Genomic DNA, 20,924 nt, shown 5'->3' with positions numbered 1-20,924 from the left:
ACACTCAAATCAGCACATTCCTTAGTAGCAAAGGAGAAGAGCTGAAACCATGAATGGAGCATATTTTTTAAGGACTCTCCATACTGTTTTCCACAGTGGCTGCACCAGTCTGCATTCCCACTAGCAGTGCAGGAGGGTTCCCTTTTCTCCACATCCTCGCGAGCACTTATTCTGTGTTGTTTTGTTGATGAGTGCCATTATAACTGGTGTGAGGTGATATCTCATAGTGGTCTTAATTTACATTTTTCTAATGATTACTGACATTGAGCACCTTTTCATATGTCTAGTCACTACTATTGTAATAACTATGTATAGTGCCAGGTGGGAAACAGGAAATATCAGGGGCCACTTTGTAAAATATATAATTGCCTCACTATGCTGTACACACACCTGAAACTAATACCAAATAATGTTAAATGTAAACTGCAATTTAAAATAAAATTTTAAATAATAATTTAAAAAGATATGCAGGGAGCAAGCAAAATGCCATCAGTTTCCCTGGATCCACAACTAACAAATCATAGCCTTTAATAAGCATGAAGGTTGTTCTTGACCAGAGATTCCTTCTCACCACAGACATTTAATGAGATGAGGGTACTAAAGAGCTTCAATTTAATTAATACTATCTTGAAAGAAAATATGCTGTCTGGAAGAAACATCCTAGAAAAAGTTATATCAACTTTCATAGCACAGAGAAGTTGGGATATGCATAAACCATGGACCCTTTACACGATTACCACATTCAAACAACTCACGCTGCAGAATACACGCAGAATGTGTTATAGCGTGCTTTGCAAAAATATAATTCACAGAATATTTTAAGGAGTTCCCACCAGTACTTACATGAAGGTCTCTGGAGAGTGTGACGTTGCTCATGTCAATGGCCCGGGGGCTGTACCCATGGGCAGCATCTATAGAAACCTAGACAATTTATGTGGGGGGAAAGTAGTATTTCATTAAAACTCCCTGTGGAGAGAGACTTGAGAAACACTCCAGAAATGCAAGGCAAACAAACTTCCAAAAAAAACATTTCTACTCAGATAAAACTGGCAAGCATCTATACAAACTGATTTCACAAGCACATCTAGCAAATTAAGTTATATTTGGGTATCTGACAATTATTTATGACTACATAATAATTCCTGACATTGCAGGGGTTGCCAACCCCAAAAGCTAATAACAATTATTTAGCAAATTGTGCAATGATTCTAAGATCCTAAAATGTTACCTTAGTCAAAGGATCACTGTATTCTTGAGTTTCTTACACATTCTAATTGGCAGTAATGAACTTGGCCCTTCCTCAGTAAACAGTGATTAATCAAAGAGGTCAATATTTAGGAGCTAAATGTTAAGATGAATTTCAACTTTTTACTTTTAAAAGTATAACAAACATATAGCATTCAATGATTTACAAAGATAACCTTAACAGCCAGAAGTTTCCTTAATTTTTAAATTCTGACATTTAAAAAATGGAACATATCTTCTAATCAACTGTAAGAGGTTCCACTGCCCTGTGCTCTTAGCACGTGCCTGCCAATGGTATATTAGGGGACAGTGAGTCACAGAACTGAGATCTGGTTCCTGCTTATAAATCTCAAAGTATATCTTGATATATTTCACAATGTTATATTGTTATATAAAACATATTATACTTCATAATGTGTGAATATTGTTTTTCATGTACATATGCTCTTGTTAGACATGGATAAACACAGAACAAAATAAAGGCACGATATACCTCTTGTCTTTGTGTGTAAAAACAGATAGATACTGTCCTATGCAATCATTAATATAGGGCTCACGGGCTACATTCAACTGACTGGTCAGTCTTGACTAAACCCTGGCTTCTGTGACTTCACCACTGCTCAGTACCTTCTAATAGTGAAATGTGCAACAGAATCACATTTTCTTCCTTCTTTACTCTTAAAAGGACATTTGAGATTTAGAGAGCATAAGTCACTTACCCAGATCACAGAGTTACAACTGTGAGCAAGAAGGACCCCAACTCAGGAGTCTGCCTCTCCTGCCCTCAACATACAACACGCTTCCTTCCCTGCCAGTCTACTATAACTTCTAACACCTTCCTGGTTTCCAGGTTGCTAAAGTCACAGTCTTCTTTCCAGCAGCCATGACACTGGTCCTCCCAGACTGGACCTGTTCCCACTGCTCACCGGCCTCACTTCAGGAATGCTCTTTCTGCATACCTCGACAACTTCTCTCCTTGGATTCCTTCTCTGGCCCTTCTTCCATAAATCACCTTTAAATACTTGTCTGTTGTTTCTTTATTCTAAATGCTTTTTCTAGGTGTCTCTATCCATATCTACTTTAAATATTTAATTTACCAACCATTTCTCAATAAACCAAAACCCAGGTGACCTAGCTTAACGCTGCTCTTGCACTCGGCTTAAATGTTCAACTATTCAATACCATCTCCCTTTGGCCTCCATTCTACACCAATATTAATTTTCTATTATTGCTGCATGACATTACCACAAATTTAGTGGCTTAAAATATCGCAAAGTTGTTCAAAGTCTCAATAAGCTAAAACCAAGGTGTCAGGGGAGCCATGTTCCTTTCAAGAGGTTTAATGAGAGAATGAAGTCACCCACATTACTTGGCTCACAGCTGCTTCCCCTATCTTCTAAGCCAGGTGCATCACGTCTCTCTGACCAGGCTTTTGAGGTCCCACCTCCCTTGTCTGAAGGCAGAAAGGATTCTTAATTTTCAAAGGTCCTTGTGATGACACTGGGCTGCCAATTCCTCAATATGGTCTCCCCATCTCAGGGTCTTCAAAACCTTGATCACACGGGAAATCTTAATCATGTCAGCAAAACCCAAGTAAAGCAGTGTTTTCATATTCCAGTGACTGAGGAATCATCTCTGGGAGTCATAAGTCTGCCTAAAACAGCATCTGAGATGAAATTCATAAACTGGGTCTTTCACCTCTGCATTCCTATCGCCTAGTGCTCAGTTTGTGCTCAGTGATATTTGAAACACATGAAAACACGATGTAATCCATCAGAAATACGTGCATACATGGTAAAAAGGTACAATGTGCTTCTACAGCTTCCATCCACAGACTTACTTAAGAGACTTTAACGTAAAATATGTCAAAATCAGAACATTTATTTAAAAATGTGTATTTCAAATATGTGCTTCACTTCCTTTTTTTCCTTCAAAAATGTTATCTGTGTAAATGGCAAGAATAAACACAAATGCAGTGGCCTGAGCAGTCTGGGAAGGGGCAAGGACAGGTTCCGCTTCCAGAAAAATGAAAGGCCACAGTAGCTAGTTGGTATCTGTTCTGACCTTGAACCCCAGGCTCTCCAGCTCTAGGCTGAGCTGCCCTCTACCTACTGGAGCACAGAGTCTCACAGCTAGCACCCCGCTGAGGCGACAGCGATAGTACTTCTTGGACATGCTCACCAGCGATGAGCTCTCTAAATCCTGCCCTGTCTGTCTGGGTGCATGTCTGCCCCGTGAACCTGAACAGGTGCTCAGCTCACCTGTGAACAGCCATGTGGGCTCAGGGCTGGATCACTACTGTCGGACCTCCCACGGTTTCCTAAGAAACAACCTTCAGCTCTTACTGCATAGGAGGAGAAAGCTCTAAGACAGCGGTTCTCAACCTGTGGGTCGCGACCCCAGTGGGCTTTAGGCGACCCCTGTGTTTTGGTCCTTCGACCCGCACCAGGGTCGCGACCCACAGGTTGAGAACCTGTGCTCTAAGACCACCCACTTGCAGGTAATAAACACACTCTACAGTCTGCGTCAGAAAGACTTCAAACAATACCCTTGGGTAAGTCTTCACAGCCTGGCCTGAAGAAGAGTAAGACCTCATTAATAACTTGAGCACTTAAACTAAGACTTCACTTAAAATTAAAATTAAAATATAAAAAAGAAAAAGGAAAAACATGGTTGTTCTTCCTCTAAACTTTATGCTAATCTTCAGAATTTCCAAATTATTTGCTTTTGAAAAACCCAATAATTAAATAAAAACTTAAAACTGTTTTACTACATAAGCAGTGGCTTCCTCTCTGTGCCTCTCACCTGGCTGGTCTGAGAAATACGACGAGTGCGATTGTAGAGGGCCATGCTGTCCCCCTCCCGTGTCTGCTCAATTCTCCATCCCCAGGCCAGCATCGTTTTTAAAGATTCTTTGATTGGCCAGCGATAAATTTCTTTTTCCTAGAGACAAAAAGGAAGAGAAAATAAAAGGGGCGTGGGAATATTATGAATCAAATTAAAATAAAAAATATTTAATGCTTTGCTCTGAAATAGACTGCCTTCACTTTTTAAAAGGTTTGATTGACATGGTTCATTCAAAAATAAAAACGAGAATAAACGTTCTGAAAAGCAGAGTGTGAGCTAAGCCCTGGTTTGACAGCTGCTGCTCACAGGGGCCCTCTGCTCAGTACAGCACGGAGGCTGATCTTCTTTAGCTGCCCAGGTCCCATCACTTAGACAGAAACTGAAAGGAGAAATACCATTAGGAAAAAGGGCAGATTAGATGACACGTGAGCGAAGGCTCTCCCACCAGCAGAGTAAAGAAATGTAAGTTCCCTGCAGAAGCACTGAACTAGAAAACCTTTTCTGCATTTGTCAAGACACTGACTTCCCCCAAAGAAGTAAAACATATAAACTTATAATAATAACATTAAAATATTACTTTATTATCCCTCATCAAAAAACTTTTTTTTTATTAAGTGAGAGTTTGGGAGGCAGGGGGCAGAGACAGGCTCCCACATGCACCCCAACTGAAATCCACCCAGCAAGCCCCCTACAGGGTGATGATGCTCTGCCCATCTAGAGCCGCTGCTTGTTGCTCAGCAACTTAGCTATTTCAGTGCCTGAGGTGAGGCCATGGAGCCTTCCTCAGTGCCCTGGGCCAAATTGCTTGCCATTTGAGCCAAGACTGCAGCAGAGGAAAAGAAAAAAGTGTGAGAGAGAGAGAGAGAGAAGAGGGGGAGGGGTGGAGAAGCAGATGAGCATTTTTCCTGTGTGCCCAGACCAGGAATTGAATCCAGGACATTCACACACCGGGCTGATGCTTTACTGCTGAGCCAACTGGCCAGGGCCAAAAAACTCTTAAGAATGATATTTTCTGAAGTCCTTAAAAATACAGGAGAGGAATAAAATTCAAAAAGGATCAGAAAAATAATAAATAGAGAGAAAATAACCAATAAAAATAAATAGTGGCAGAAAATAGGAATAGAAAAAAAAGGACAAAAGATAAAGGATAAAAAAAGGAACCTGTGAGTAAAGGTGAAAATAGCATGGATAAAGTAAAATGTGTGTGTGTGTATATATATATATATATATATATATATATATATATATATATATGAAATTACATCACAAAGAAAAAATTTTGAAAAAAAAAATTAAAACATAACACCTACAAAAAACCCTCACCTTTTCAGATAATAGTTTATATGGCTTCATTAACGGTTGAACTTTAGATGAATCTGAGTATGTTTCTCCATAAATCCATCCATTGGCCAACTACAAAAAAAATAAAACATCAAAAATGTTTTGTCCATATTAATTTTAGCAAGTGTATGTATGCATGTGTTTAAGTGTGTGTTTGATAAAATAAATCTAAAATGCACCAAGATAAAGATTCAGGTTTGAATTTTATGCAGTATTAGTTAATATAAAAATTTCCATCCTAACCAACAAATTGTTTTATCCAGAGATTCCAAGCTCCCAGTCTTCAATGCACAGATCAGGCCCTGTGACTGTGTCAATGAGGAGGCAGCCACAGGTCGTGGGGTCGGACACACCCTGAGCAGGTGTGTGTGAAATACAACTCTGGAAGAGAGATCTGGAGCAGCATTTTATTTGGAAGTATCCAGAAGAATGTTCCTAGTTCTGCCTACTTTTATCTGCAAGGCCTCACACAGGCTCGTTCCCCATGACCTGTCCACACGACTTCGGACATATCCTGCTGTGTCAGCCTACGGAGTCCAGGGATGGGCAGGCACAGATGAGCACCACCTCTGTTTACTCTCTCCTCACCTCCTAGAGCAACTCACTGCCTAGAACAGCACAGGAAACAGACACTTGACTCTTCCTGACTTACGAGTGAATCAATAAAATGACTCAGTGAAGAGCCACACATCTATAAAACACAAAGCAGGTTGCAAAGGGAGGAGGCCAGGTTGGCCAGGTCAGGGGGAAGTGGAAGCAGAGAGCGATGGGACGGTGCTGCACTGCTAAGTAACAAGCATCCCTGGGAGCCTCTGCTGCTTGATTTTCACTTTGTACATCACTGCCTGCTTATTTCAGGCGACACAACCTCTCCACTCAGTGTCACTGACAAACCTATTTTAACAATCTTCTCTCAAGTTTAACTAGGCTCAACTTACAACGTTGACTACTCAGGCATAGCATGCCCTGCAGAAAATCTCACAATGGGCAGGATTTACACCATGGACTATGGCTACTTTGTCATCTCATTCAGGCTGGGTGTTTTCATATTGACAACACCAAGTTAAAGTGTCATCTTGCCATGTACTGTGTTGTTAGTGGACTGCATATCTACTTGGTAACAAGAAATATAGAAGAATTAAAGGTGTGAACTATTACTAAATTCTGATCAATAATTGTCAATATTTTATCTAAAATAAAACTACACATAAAGCTAACGTTTCTTTAAGAGATTTCTGGACCCTGACTCACTACTTTTTCCTGAAGCCCCTGATGGCTATTACTTTTTATCCCTGTGAACAATGTGTGTTTAGAAATGATATCTATGATGTAATAGATTCTTTAAATTTAAAACTGCTTTATATGAACACAGTCATATGTGTATCATATGTGCAATAGTGGGAGGGCTGGCTAAATATTACATCAGCGAGGCATAATTAAATATTCTTTCCTAATCTAGACAAAGCTCTCACTTCAAGGGAAGAAACTGCCATGTTAAAAATATTGGGGCAGCCTGACCAGGCGGTGGCACAGTGGAAATAGTATCAGCCTGGGATGCAGAAGTTCTAGGTTCGAAAACCCGAGGTCACTGGCTTGAGCACGGGCTCATCTGGCTTGAGCGTGGCTCCCCAGCTTCAATCCAAGGTTGCTGGCTTGAGCAAGGGATCACTTGCTCTGCTGTAGCCCCCCAGTCAAGGCACATATGATAAAGCAATCAATGAACAACTAAAATAACGGAACAAAGAACTGATGCTTCTCATCTCTCTCCCTTCCTGTCTGTCTGTATCTATCTGTCCTTCTTTCTGTCTCTCTTTCTCAATCCCTCTCTAAAAAAAAAAAATGTCAGGGCAGTGACTATCTGCACACATGCACTGCTGACTCAGAGCATGGCCTCCTGACCTTGTCCATGGACCATCTGTCATGGGAGTGCTCAGCATATTTGTTAATGAAGTATTCCAGCTTCTCAGGAATTGTTATACTGTGAAAGAAACAGGGAGAAAAGGCATCATTTTTACAGGACTACTAGGGACTCACGTTAATAATTTACTCACAGCTCCCAACTGCTTAAATCCCATTCGATGTGTAGTTGTTAAAAACTGTTTTGCCCTGGCCGGTTGGCTCAGTGGTAGAGCGTCGGCCTGGCGTGCAGGAGTCCCAGGTTTGATTCCCGGCCAGGGCACACAAGAGAAGCGCCCATCTGCTTCTCCACCCCTCCCCCTCTCCTTCCTCTCTGTCTCTTTCTTCCCCTCCTGCAGCCAAGACTCCATTGGAGCAAAGTTGGCCTGGGCGCTGAGGATGGCTTTGTGGCCTTTGCCTCAGGCGCTAGAATGGCTCTGGTTGCAACAGAGCAACGCCCCAGATGGGCAGAGCATCGCCCCCTGGTGGGCATGCCGGGTGGATCCTGGTCGGGTGCATGTGGGAGACTGTCTGACTGCCTCCAGGTTTCCAACTTCAGAAAAATACCAAAAAAATAAACAAACAAAAAAAAACCTGTTTTAACAAGGTATTACTTTTCCATATGGTAGAAACAATATAAATTAAGCAGATAATGTTATATCTGCTTATCATATATTGATTCAAAGTTTATGTCAACACGAGATATATAAAATTATACATAGTATAAATAAAATAATTAAAATGCATTCAAAGATGAGGACAATAGAGCATACCAATTTTTTTTTAAACCTGAATCAAGATATGGTGAGATGCAATAAGCTTAAAGGCACACTTCTATCTCATATTCATGTTTTAAGTTATTCTTTTCTGGCTTAAGTTTCATCTGCAACAACCCTACCTGGGTAAAAAGACTGCTGAAATCTGACATGTTACTTTATTTCAGTGTACTAAAGTTTTAAAGTCAGGTCATACAACTAGTGATGTGTTAATGATTTGAATTATTAATGGTCTATACACAACATTCTAATTGTTACTGATGTAGACTATAGGGAAATGTAATTAACCAAAACAGAAATTGTGATTTTGATAACATCTATTCTTGATTCCTTTTATGTTTAAATAAATAATCTCTTGAACAGATGGTGAGTGCATGCAATTCATGACCAAGTCAAATTCATTGAAAACAGAATTCTGACTGAAACCTAGCATACTGAGGTGGCTTACTGTTCCTTCCCAGCAGTGTCCTCAGTAATTGAACCACAGGATATACACACACTTAAGAAACCAGATATAGAAATCACAGAGTATAGAAATTGTTGAGATTACTGTTTAAAGCTACTGTGTTAAGAAGTCCACAAAGTGCACACCTAGGTAAATTAATACACATGTCCAACACTAATTAATTAGATTTAATTAATCAAAACTATGACATTGTTCTGATGTTATTTTAAAATCCTGGAGTATAAAATATACTGTATGCCGGCAAACCACAAACTTACCCACGCAGGAATGTGAACACGTGGTTTTGGTTTACTTACATTGGAAGAAATACAAAGAATCAATCACATAAGCCCAACACTGGGGGTAGAATCTTTTCTCACAGGACTGTCCTCAAATACCAAACATGCAAATTTAAGGCAGTATCAAGCTAATGGCATACCACTAGGGTTGAAATGATCGTGGTAGGAGGCTAAAGCAGCTGGGGGCCACCTGGAAGCTTGAAAGTTAAACTCCAAAGCAAGTTCAGATACCATGGAGAGTAACTATAATACAAAGGGACAACCTTGTTAATACCAATCTTGCTGAGTGACCACAGGATCAAGTAGATAGTGTGGCCTGAGAGGCAGCTCTCCTTGCAAAAGGGAAACCATGGTCCTACTTAAAGACAGCAACAGTAACAACAAATTGCTAAGACTCCACACACCTGAGGAACCCAAACATCGTATTTGTTGAACACTTTATGCAACTGTGCACATGGAAGTTTCATCAGGTTAAATGACATTTTATATGCAGTTAAGGTTGTCACACTGCATTCTAACTGTACACTAACTTTCCTACCAACGTTCTCATCTGCTACTCTTGTCAACCTCGCACTGGACTTTACACACGAACATCAGCGGCAGCCCAAGGCCTTTTTGCAGTCAAGTGACTCCAGGCGACAGCTCACAGGAACCGCGCTGAGCTCACCCCCGGGGCCACCCCCGTCAGAGACACTACACAGAGCTTGGCTGCAATTTTAATAAACATGTCAGGTAAATCTTCAACTAACAATATAACCTATAGCCAATGTACTTTCTTGATTCTCATTACAACAGATATACCATGTGGCTGCAAACAGAGAGCTCTGATTCTGCTGAGTGCCCTAGAAGCTAGGTCTCACCTATGTCTGCTACTCTGTACTCAATATTGTTGCTATCACATCATCAAGGAAAAGGACCCCTAGTAAAGGATACCAATTCAAAGGGGGCATGGGTGAGAGAGTTCACTGTAGTACCTTAGTCAATTTCAGACTTCACACATCATTTACAATAAAAAGCGGCTGGAATAGAAAGAGTCCATACTTTGAGGTTTCAACAGGTTGTGGGTTAAAGTTCCCTTCAGAGTCCATGGATGACTGTTTTTCCATCATACTGACATAGTTTGACTCCATGTAGTCTGGAGGCAAAGCTCCAGCCACAGCACTCAGGCACGGCAGAGCCAGTTTGAATAGTTCTTGTTCATATTTCTGGAAAGAAAGGGAGGGCCAAAAGAAAAACTGTATATATGTGTCACTATTTAGCCGAAGTTGTCAACATGGTCACTGTGGCGGATAATATGTTGTAAGAGAAAATCAGAACCTCCCCCCACCCCAGCTAACTTGCTAGCAGAGTCTGCCTCCAGGAAATGGAACATACAGCCGGAAACCCCAACAAATGTACAAGAATCTGATGGAGGGCTTGCTGCAGCTGCAGCCTGAGACAAAAACGTCTGTTTCTCTAAAAACTTTTCTTCGATATTTGGAATGACGTGGCCTGACTATTCTAAGTGTATAACAAAGTATATAACATGTCTTTACATCATAAACACGCTGTCCATCCATGAGGACTGCACTTCTGAGTCAGTCCTAGTTACTGCTGTGGCACCCTGTGAAGGCCGAGCGTGAAACGCGGCCGGAGGAGACAGTCCAGGAGGAAGGGACGCTCACTGGCCTGTATTGCATCACAAAGGCATAAAAAAAATAAAATTCTGAACTTAGAAATAAATTATAAATTCTATGGAAAACAGGCATAATCAAAATTTCTGGGCAGAGATATTCTTATATTAATTACATGATTCACTAAATTTGTACTTAGAGGCCCTGCCCAGTTGGCTCAGTAGTACAGCATTGGCCCAGCATCTAGATGTCTGGGTTCAATACCCAGTCAGGGCACACATGAGAAGTGACCATTTGTTTCTCTCCCCGTCCTTCTCCCTCTTCTCTCTCTCTTCCACTCTTGTAGCCAGTGGTGTGATTGTCTGAGCATTGGCCACAGGCACTAAAACTAGTTCAGCTGATTTAAGCATTAATCCCAGATGGAGGTTACTGGGTGGATCCCAGTTGGGGCACATGTGGGAGTCTGTCTATCTCCTCTCCTCTCACTTAAAAAAAATGTACTTATAGGTTTTTTAAAATCAAAAAGTAATCATTTAAAATTTATATCATTTCAACCATTCAATTTAACATTAATGTTATAAATTCTTTTAAAAATACCTTATATTTATTATTTAAAAAAACTCTGTTTAACAGGCAGTTCAGCAAGAAAAAGTGTCAGGAAGTCACTACTAAATGATGTCACATATTAACTTTCCCCTATTAGGAAACAAATTCCAGTTACCCTGCTCCAACCATCTAATCAAGTCCACTTGGGAAGTCAAAATGATTTTGGTTAATAATTTAAGCACAACTGTACACAGCATGATGCTCTGATTTTCTCTGATGTGCTATTCGGAAAGTCTATGAACTATTCACTATAAATAAGGAAACTATAAGGAACTTCCCATGCAAAGCAGGTCTGAGCAGAGGTACTTGTATCTCCACAGTAGCAAAGCAGGAGAGTCAGTAAATCACTGGAATATTAGAAATTCAGGAGATTTAATATAACATATTTTCATACTTGATATGATTTTTTCAGGTTTCATAAGATTGAGGAGGTGAATAGGGAGAGTTTGAGCCCAAATAAGTCCAAATACACCAAAAACGTATCAACCAGTGTCTGTGATTTCCTAAAGTGCTTAGCCATTTTAAATTTAGAAAGTGTTATCATCATATAAAACATTACCATAGCAACTATGAAAAGTCGATATGAAATGCATTCTCAACATTTGCTATAAATTCAGACAAGAGAAAAAAATTAAATTATGTAAGTCTTGATAAGTCTTATCAAGAATTAATGACTTGCATTATTCCGTCACACAAACCCACAATATATTAAATTACCTTTTGAGACAGGGCATCAAAAATGCCCCAGAACAATTTTCTTGATAAATGAAGTTCTTCTTCTGAGGCAGCTCCAAAGTTTCCCCACCCTCCAGGGAGACAGTAGTACTTCCAGCACCTTTCATAGTGATTTGTTAGCAGCTGTTTGGGAAACAAGTATAAAAGCAGTGCGCTGAAGACACCTTGTATAGTTCTTCCACTTCTTCCCACGTGGCAGTCTTACATCATGTAGTAAGATCAACTGAAACAAAACTGCTCAATCTATATGGATTCTTTTGAAGAAAGCTATTACCTTATATTCTATGTCTTTCTAAAACTTAACACTGATCACAGTATGAAGATCAATCACCCAGTTTTATAAATAACTTGTCTTGCACGTTCTTTGTGAGGCTGTTTGTTTTTGTATGTATGTGTGTATGCATGTATGTATGTATGTATGTATGTATACATGTACACGTTCCACTCTAGGGGCTATCACTTGATCACAATTTTACAAAATGTTTTTCCCTGGATTTCATGCGTACAACAAATGAATTGAAGTCAGGGTGACCCAGAGCACAAGTGTCCCAGGATGGGGGATCTAAAATGTGCCTTGTAAAAAAAACCATATCTCTGCTGACCTTTCACCCTTTGAGTAGTGAGTTTTTTTCATGTTCACTGACACACATGGGAGTAAGCTTTTATTCAAAAAATGAAATTAGTTCCAGTTACAGTTTTATTAACTTAAAATCATATTTGTTTGATAATCAATTTATAGAAACAAGAAGAACATACATTTACTGTGCCAGCTTTTACTGCTCCAGCTCAGAGTTGAAAGACGTACATGTATGACTGTACTCTGGATGGTCAGAGGCACGAGGACGTACAGGAACGTGCGTACTGCTCAAAGGGTTCATCACCACACCTGATGCTCTGAGATCTCTGAGTAAACCCCAACCTGCCCACGTCAACAATTCCTGTAAGTGTATTTCTCCGCTGGTTATAAATGAAGTATATTATCTTACTGAGTATCTATGCTGCTTCTCAAATATTCCTATAAATATTTTATTTGTGTAGAACTAAACTGGAAATTCAAAGATAAGTATGGAATCTATCAATTATTTGGTAGTTCTCTTGAACACTTATTCTTAATCTATAAACTAACAAATATTGACAGCTATTTGCCAAGTTAATAAAATGATGTTTATGAGCCAACTAAGAAATTCTGGATTCTCCTTTCTATACTTAAGGAGGGAAATAAGTGGATAAAGACTGCTGTTATGAAAGTTAAATACATCTCTTACAATGAAATTATTTTTTCTAGTTTGCTTTCCCTCTGAGTAACAAAACACACACACATTTAGGAATCTCAAATGATGAAATGTCGAGATTTAATCTGCTTCGATTGACTTGGAAATAGGAATAATGTGTAGAAAAGAGTTTTATCACATAAAGTGATACCATATCATTTCCCAGGTATCTTCCAGCTCATTTAAATCAAGAAAAGTTTGCAGGGCAAGGGCTATCCTAGATAAAAATTTCAAAAATGGGATTGGCAGCAAGGATAGAATTTACTTTACATAATCTATTAATTTATCTAAATGTAGTAAACCCAAGTCAATTTTCATAGAGACTGTTTTGCTAACTAGCTGGCTTAGTATAACAAGGGGCATATTCTACCCCTTTCATAGAACTGTCATTGTCCCTGAGGACAATGATGCTCCTAGACAGCCACATGGTCACCTGTAAAAGTCCACACATGGCCATGACCCCATGCCCAGACCGTGCTATCTGTCTACATCTAATATCTTCATCCTGAGTCTGAACTGGGTGGGAGAGTAGAGGACAGAAAAATATCCCGGGTCAGTGAGATAGTATGAGACTTGATCATTCATGAACAGAAAAATAAAGCACAGCAGAGAGAAGGTCAATGACTTTTCTGTACTCTGTAGCAAACTGTAACTGAATATACAGAAAGGTTATCTTTGCAACTTATTAAATGACATTTGAAAACTGTCATTAGATGGCCAACTTGGAAAACGCTGTTTTGCAAGCCTGCCCTTGACCTCCCAAAGCTGCTAAGAGTCTAGGATGAGACTGCCACCACATTTTCCAGGCTGAGAAATTCATGGCTCATTCTTTTCTTGTGGCCCATTTGTTCCCACTGATTTCTAGTTCCACTGACCTACAGTAAATTGTTCTTAGCATTCCCATGGGCTTTTATTGCTTATTTTAGGTCGACATACATATATCTACACTTATATGCCCATTTCAACAACTGGAAGAAACTTTCCAACATGAAACATCAAGCATGATGTATCTAAGACATGTACATGTACAGGAAATAAAGTCCAAGGACCCTGATATCAAATCATAATGAACGTGTCCTAGCCTTACCTTAAGAGGCATCTTTGAATGTTCGTTTAACAACGGCACATCGAACACTAGTCTTCTGAGCAAGTGCTGCATCATGGAAGGTCTCAGTTGGCTGGTGAGACAGAGCTGGTTTTAATTACGGAGCTAACGTGTCTAAACTAAGTAGATTCAACTAAGTGAAATTCGTCAAGATCCTGTACCTATACCTCTCTTTGGAAGATGTTACTTTAGGTGCACCCAATTCAAAGATCACCATATTTCTCCATGTATAAGACATTCCCATGTATAAGATGCACCTTAATTTGGGGGCTCAAAATTGGAAAAAATAACGTAATACATAAAGCTACTGAACTCAAGTTTTATTTATCATAAAATTCATACAACTCCTCATCCACATGAAAAAGTGGGAAATGCAAGTAAATACAACCACTGTATAAGACACACCCAGTTATTAGACCCCAAATTTTTCAAAAAAGGGTGTGTCTTATACATGGGGAAATACAGTAACCAGTAGTTACACAATTTTAAAGGAGGCTCCACTGCACCTCACCCCCCGCCCCCTGTCCAGGTGTGAATGCTGAGCCTCATCTGCACTGAAGATGTTCCCCACTCTGGCTCCCTGGCTCCTAATGCAGAGCCCCCAACCCCACGGTTCCCCCTGAGTGACTGCATCTCCCCTCATTTCCAATGTGGAAGGGTCCTCAGGAACTCGACTGGAAGCAGAAAGATGAGGGAGTGAGGGGCAGGAGGGAGAAAAAGGCTGAGGCTGAAATTGTGCCCAAGGATAAAAGGAAGAGCACATAGTGCACAGGCGACTCTGCCAGCTTCACTCATTTAATGTGTAGAGAAATCTGAGAAATATGTATTTCCATCCCATTTTACAGAATTTTTGGATCAGGGAAATGACAGAAGTGATTTCCTAATCTTGCATCTCCCTCAGTTCCATCTGGTTTCTGGACCCCCACACTTCACTGTGAGTGGAAACCTTCCCTTCACAACATACTGCTGGACAGCAAACCACATCCAAGGGCTCCTGTCCAATTAGAAAGGAGCCTCCATCCTTGCTAGGGCCTGAGGAATTGTCCCTTTCACTGTCAGAACATCAGTGGGAGGGATATGGTTCTGGATTTCACAGGAAGGCATTTGGACACTTCTACGTACAGGAGAGGTTTTCCATGCTGGAGCAAACAGCCTTCATCACTGCCATACATAAGCAACGCTTTAATATTATACTCTATCATGTTTTATATTGCATAAGGCTCTCCTTTGTTTCTGTCCTGGGCGAGGAATGAAAATACAGTCTCAGGAGAGAATGTATCTATCTCACACTGAAACAACCCTGACTCCTCACACAGTCACTCACCCCTCAACATTTATAACAACATGTTTACCATCACTGTACCCAATGGCTAGACCCCCTTCAGAGGCTCAAAGGAATGCTCCTGAACTTGACTCACTCCTTAGTACACAAGACTACCTAATAGAAATTAAGTTTTTCGTACAGAAATTATTTCCAAAATTCATAACAGTTTGTCAAGGGCCACCTAGTAAATAAATTGTCTTTCTTAAAAAAGAAGACACTTGGTATAGAGTTAGTTCCCACTCACCCACAAATGGAGAGCAAACAGACTTCGATGGAATCCCGCTGGGCTTTGGTGAGCGAGCAGCCCTTAGAGAGTCTGTACACGGTGTGCAGTAAGGAGTCAATGAGAGAAGCGTGGTGCTCCGTGCCAGCAAACAAAGGCGCACACCTTGTCAGCAGCGGCAGCACGGCCGTGCAGAGGTACCGATTGAGGGCCAAGGCCATGTCCGTAGCACTCAAAGCAGCCTAAAACGGGATCGGAGAGTAGAAAGTCATTTGCGTTTAGGAATCAACATATTGATGTGTAATTTCAGTATCTAGAAAATGATAAGAATATGAAAAATGGAAATGTATTCTTCCATTGTAGCTTAAAATATGGTTCACATGATTTTTACCACTAAAACCACCAACTTTTGGCTGCTTGTCAATAGATAAAAATAAATGAAGTGATATCTCCTCAAAATGTCCAACAGCTAAGAGGTTCACATTCTAACAAGGTATCAATAGTAGGAGAAATAAAAAAAATAAAGGCACTAATGATATCAAATAATGTGAGTATTTTACTAGGGGAGAAAAGAGCTTATCCTCATAATACACTTCATATTCATAAATCCTTCCTGAATTCTATTCATTAATACTATTTATATTCCTATGCATGTCCATCAGCATCAATAGTCAAAGGTTGATTTTCTTACTATGTTATCAACTATACTGTGTAGGTGCAACATTTCATGTGAACACACCTGAAGAAAAAAAAATTAAGTTTCATTTTTATGATTATTTTCTCATGAAAGAGTTACTGTCTAACTAAAAATCTATTTTCCTCTGAAATAAAAAAGAACCATCTAGCTGGGAATAAAAGAAGGTATTATTAAAACAACTGGACAACATTTAGAGCTACAGCTTACTCCACAATGTTTCAAACAGCAGATCATTTGCAGATTCTTGATGTGGACATTGGATACACAGGACAGATTTTAACCTCTCTGTACACTGACAAATGAAGACACCAGAATGATATTGTAATTACATGATTCAACAATGTCCATTAAACCTTCTTAATACTTTAATTGCTTTATTGAGAAGAATAATTGTTTGGTCAACTCAGATTATCAGGAGCCACTATGACCTTCCAAATTAGGGTTCTATGACTTTTCTACTGTCTTCAATTGCACCTGATCAGAAGTCTTGTATTATTCTTGAGGCTGCAGTTTTCTCTGCTATTCAATGAATTACTTGAGGAAATGGTCTATTATATTTTCTGTTTACTCACTGCTTGCCTGAAAATATAACAGGTACTCAGTAAACATTTGGTAACAATATATGAATAAGTAAAAACGGGGTCCTTGGGTTACGACACAGTTCCATTCCTACAATGGTGATCTAACTCAAATTTTAGTGTAAGTCAAAACACACCCTAGCCTAACACAGACAGAACACTTGTGCTTTTAACAGTCCAAAATGGCATAGGTAAGCGTACTGAGGGATGTCAACTCCCTCATTCATAGGCCTTATTACTGTGTATTCTTCCGCTGCATGCAACCAAACTAGTTCACCACATAGTCCGTAAGTAAATGCTAATGGTGTAGGTCAAAGCACTCACATCTCAATTCTTTTTAAGTTTTTATGGGAGTGTGTGTCGTAAACTCAAAACGTCATATGTTGAGACTGTCGTAACCCCTCTGTATGTCTATGAAAAACAGTAGCATATGCCAGAGACTGCAGTCAAAAGTTGAGGAAGCCAAAAACTCAAATCATTACCGTATCTAAAGAAGCAGCAGCCCGGAGATCTGGCAGAAAGCCAACCTCTAGAAGATGGAGGAGGAAATCTTGAACCTCAATTCCATAGACCCTGTCAAGGAACAAAACCATGGCTGCCTTGTGATCTGGGCAAAACCCTGCAGACATGTCGGGCTCCACCACATTCCCATCTAAAAGAGAGAAGGAGACACATAGTCAATAGCTCAGCTCTCACAGATCCCAAGTAGCTGCTTTCCAGCCTCCTTGCGGTTTAAGTAAAGTTATCTGTTGAATGATTTTCTTTTATTCTGTTGAGCAAGCAAATGCTCGAATTGGCTGAGGGCCTATGACTGTGCAATTTAAAAGCAAGGTCATTTAAATATTATTTGCATATTCATTTGACTGCATATGTGATAAGGACATAGCAGTATGCTAGAGACTGAGAAGGAAATGAAAAGGTATCTAAAATCCACATTGTAAAACTAAGAGTAAATACCATGAAAAGTTCAACTATAAAGTAAGGTTTTCACTCTTTTCAAGAATAGCAGCCTCCTTCACACATTAATAAAACTCATTTGCCACTATGTGATAATCATGGTACATTTACATATTTATCAGGTAGATAATTACAAAATGGTGAAACAACTCTACAAAACCAGTTTGACTTTCAAATGAAATATGTTTCATGGCCATAATTAGAGGAGAATTTACAACATTTAAAACATGTTCAAAAGTCATACTATTTTCTCTATCAATAACACTGGGGAACAAAATTTTTGTTGCATCCACAAAAACATTTTTTCTTACCTAATTCAAGTATGCTGATCTCAAATCTAACATTAGTTTTTCTCTGTAAGCTACAGTTTTTTGCAATTCAAGATTTTAGGTTTTCATCTTATTGTAAAATTTTCAACATTTAGTTTAACATAATGAAGTAGAATGTCTTCTTGGGCATCATCTTTGTGAAAATAGAATAATTTATATAATGCAGTAAATACACTAATACACTAAAAGATATGATTGCATCAAAATTTGTCTATAATTTTAAAATAGAACATATTAAAACAGTTATTTTAATCATAAAATTTGCACAAAACTTATTTAAATTCTATTCAGGCAAAAGTTTGTGTTTGTAGCTCTTGCGTTTGTGTACTTGTTGAAGACAATCTCATTTGATGCTCCAGCAGTAGTATGTTCACAAACAGCTCCAAGATTTTCAGGAAACTTATCAAGGTGACTGTTCAGGAAGTGAATCATAATGCTCATGTTACATCCAATGTCGTGGAAAGCCAACAGCATCCTTTGAACCAGAAGTTCATAGTTTTCTGCTTTTTTGTTGCCAAGGAAGTTCTTTCTAACTGCCACAAAAGACTGCCATGCTGCTTCCTTATTCATCTTCCTGGCAAATTCTTCGTCACATATGAGGGTTCGAATTTAAGGTCCATCGAATACACCTGCTTTTATCTTCTTGAAAGACAAGGCAGGAAAAGCAGAAATAATATGTTGAAAGCATTCACTTTCTTTATTCAAAGCCTGAACAAACTGCTTCATTAAGCCAAGTTTGATGTGAAGTGAGGAAAAAATGATCCTGTCTTGATTAACTACAGGTTCATTCAATATTTTGCATCCCTACTTCCAGAGCATCATGTTTTGGCCACTCCTTCTGTGTCCAGTGTTTCTCCTGAGCTCAGCTGTCCCACAAACACAGAAAGCAAGGATACTTTGTGAAACCTCTCTGTTGTTCTAGCAAGAAATTTACCATTTTAAGATCTACACAAATGATCCAGGTATGCTCTTCATACTTCAGAAAGTCGAGGACAATTTTTATGTCATTCTTCCTAAGTCATTCAATTCGGGTTGACTAAACTGCTGAGGGGTTGTTAACTGCTTGGCATCAGAAGAAGACCCTTCAAATTCTACAACCATTTCCTCATGCATCTTATCAAAATACACTTGATCACCATGTTCACTTTCCTCATCCTTAGAAGAAATAAAACCATTGAAAACTGGAACCGGGAGTGTCTCAGAGTGTGGGATAAGTCGTATTGCTGAAGGAATATTAGGACATGTGATCATATGCCATTTTTTCTTGCCGATGCTCTTCGTATGGAACAGAGAGAAATAACAGTCACTGGTGTGGTCCCTAGGTTCACGCCAAACCATGCGAATACTAAAAGGAATTCCTTTGCGTTTTCCTTTTGTCCAATCATGAAGTATTTCCTCACAATTATGACAAACAATATGAGGAGCCCAATTCTTGTCCTGATTGCTAATGGGAACTTGAAAATAGGCAATTTATGTACATGTCACAAATGATGAAATATTGCACCTTTAATGTTGAAGTGTGTAACAGCCACATATATAACAGAAGGTGTCAGGACTATTCTTACATTTCCGCCTACTCGAAGAAGCCATGATTTAATCATAAAACAAAATAAGAGGGTGTTTTTATCAGATAATAATTTTTTACATTTAAAAACAACTATAATTATGTAAAAGTGATGTTTGTAAAACATTAATTGCCTTGTGGTTATGTTCAATCCTAGAGTCGTTGCCCTTTAACTCCAGTTTAAAAACCAATGCATGCCATTAACTATAACAAAAAGAAATTAAAATTGCATAAAAACTAGAGCATGAACCAAAAAACGGATTTCAGATTTGGAATCAGCGATGCAGAAATATATAAAAACAGTTCTAAAACCTCATGCAACAGAAAATTAAAAAAATATTGTTCCCCAGTGTCAGTGTTGATGTCTATATAAATTACTAAATCCCTTATTATAATGTCACAGATTCATAGGTTAGGGTACACTAATATGAGGAATTACAGGATTATGTGTCAATTTAAAATATTCTGAAAGTGGTATGTTTGACCATGTGATTATAATGCTAACTCCTTCTCATAACACACCACTAATGTTCTACAAAGAATACCACAGAATCTTTAATAATGATGCAGGGTTGAAGAAAGAAGTACCCAGGGTAAGATGATGCATGACCATTATCATCCCAAAACAACAAAGTTACAACTTTTTGTTTTCATTCATAGTCATTGATTGAATTAGATATTTACATCATGAAGAGAAACAAATGTTTTTTTAAAAAAAATTAAGACTAAGGTTGTACACCTACTAATTTGCAAAATTATATTTAAGCCAAGTAAAAATGGATTGTAAAATCCAACCAAGCTGATTCAGTCAATAGTGTTAAATCAGTGTGTCATATTTTCAATTAAAAGCCTGTAAGAAATTCCTGAGCACTGTCTATGCTCTTAGTGCTTGTTATCACTAATTTGACCTTAAACTCCAGTTCCAAATCTGTATGTCGCTAGCATTATTCTTATCTTTATCCTGACATGTCAACTTTGTGACTCAAAATGTAAGGGAAAGAGTTCCTGACTGTTTAGCTCAGTGATCAGAGAGCCTAGTGTGTGGATGTCCTGGGTTCAATCCCTGGTCGGGT

General features: G+C 39.0%; 1 protein-coding gene across 2 annotated transcripts in view; it reads right to left on the bottom strand.

The window, feature by feature from the left end:
* LOC136404475 (ryanodine receptor 2-like) overlaps positions 1-20,924 on the bottom strand; it is a 650,806-nt gene that overhangs the window by 156,790 nt on the left and 473,092 nt on the right. For both annotated transcript variants that reach the window (XM_066383777.1, XM_066383773.1), the window contains 9 exons: positions 17,484-17,653; positions 15,748-15,968; positions 14,162-14,252; positions 11,786-11,926; positions 9,891-10,054; positions 7,333-7,411; positions 5,416-5,505; positions 4,051-4,188; positions 844-921 (listed from right to left, as the gene is read on the bottom strand). In XM_066383777.1, the coding sequence (XP_066239874.1) occupies positions 844-921; positions 4,051-4,188; positions 5,416-5,505; positions 7,333-7,411; positions 9,891-10,054; positions 11,786-11,926; positions 14,162-14,252; positions 15,748-15,968; positions 17,484-17,653 (1,172 nt within the window). The remainder of the gene's footprint in view (positions 1-843; positions 922-4,050; positions 4,189-5,415; positions 5,506-7,332; positions 7,412-9,890; positions 10,055-11,785; positions 11,927-14,161; positions 14,253-15,747; positions 15,969-17,483; positions 17,654-20,924) is intronic.

The sequence above is a fragment of the Saccopteryx leptura genome, chromosome 1 (assembly GCF_036850995.1).
Source record: "Saccopteryx leptura isolate mSacLep1 chromosome 1, mSacLep1_pri_phased_curated, whole genome shotgun sequence".
NCBI lineage: Eukaryota > Metazoa > Chordata > Mammalia > Chiroptera > Emballonuridae > Saccopteryx > Saccopteryx leptura.
The sequence above is the reverse complement of the archived record's forward strand: the minus strand, read 5'-3'. Positions and strand labels throughout refer to the sequence as shown.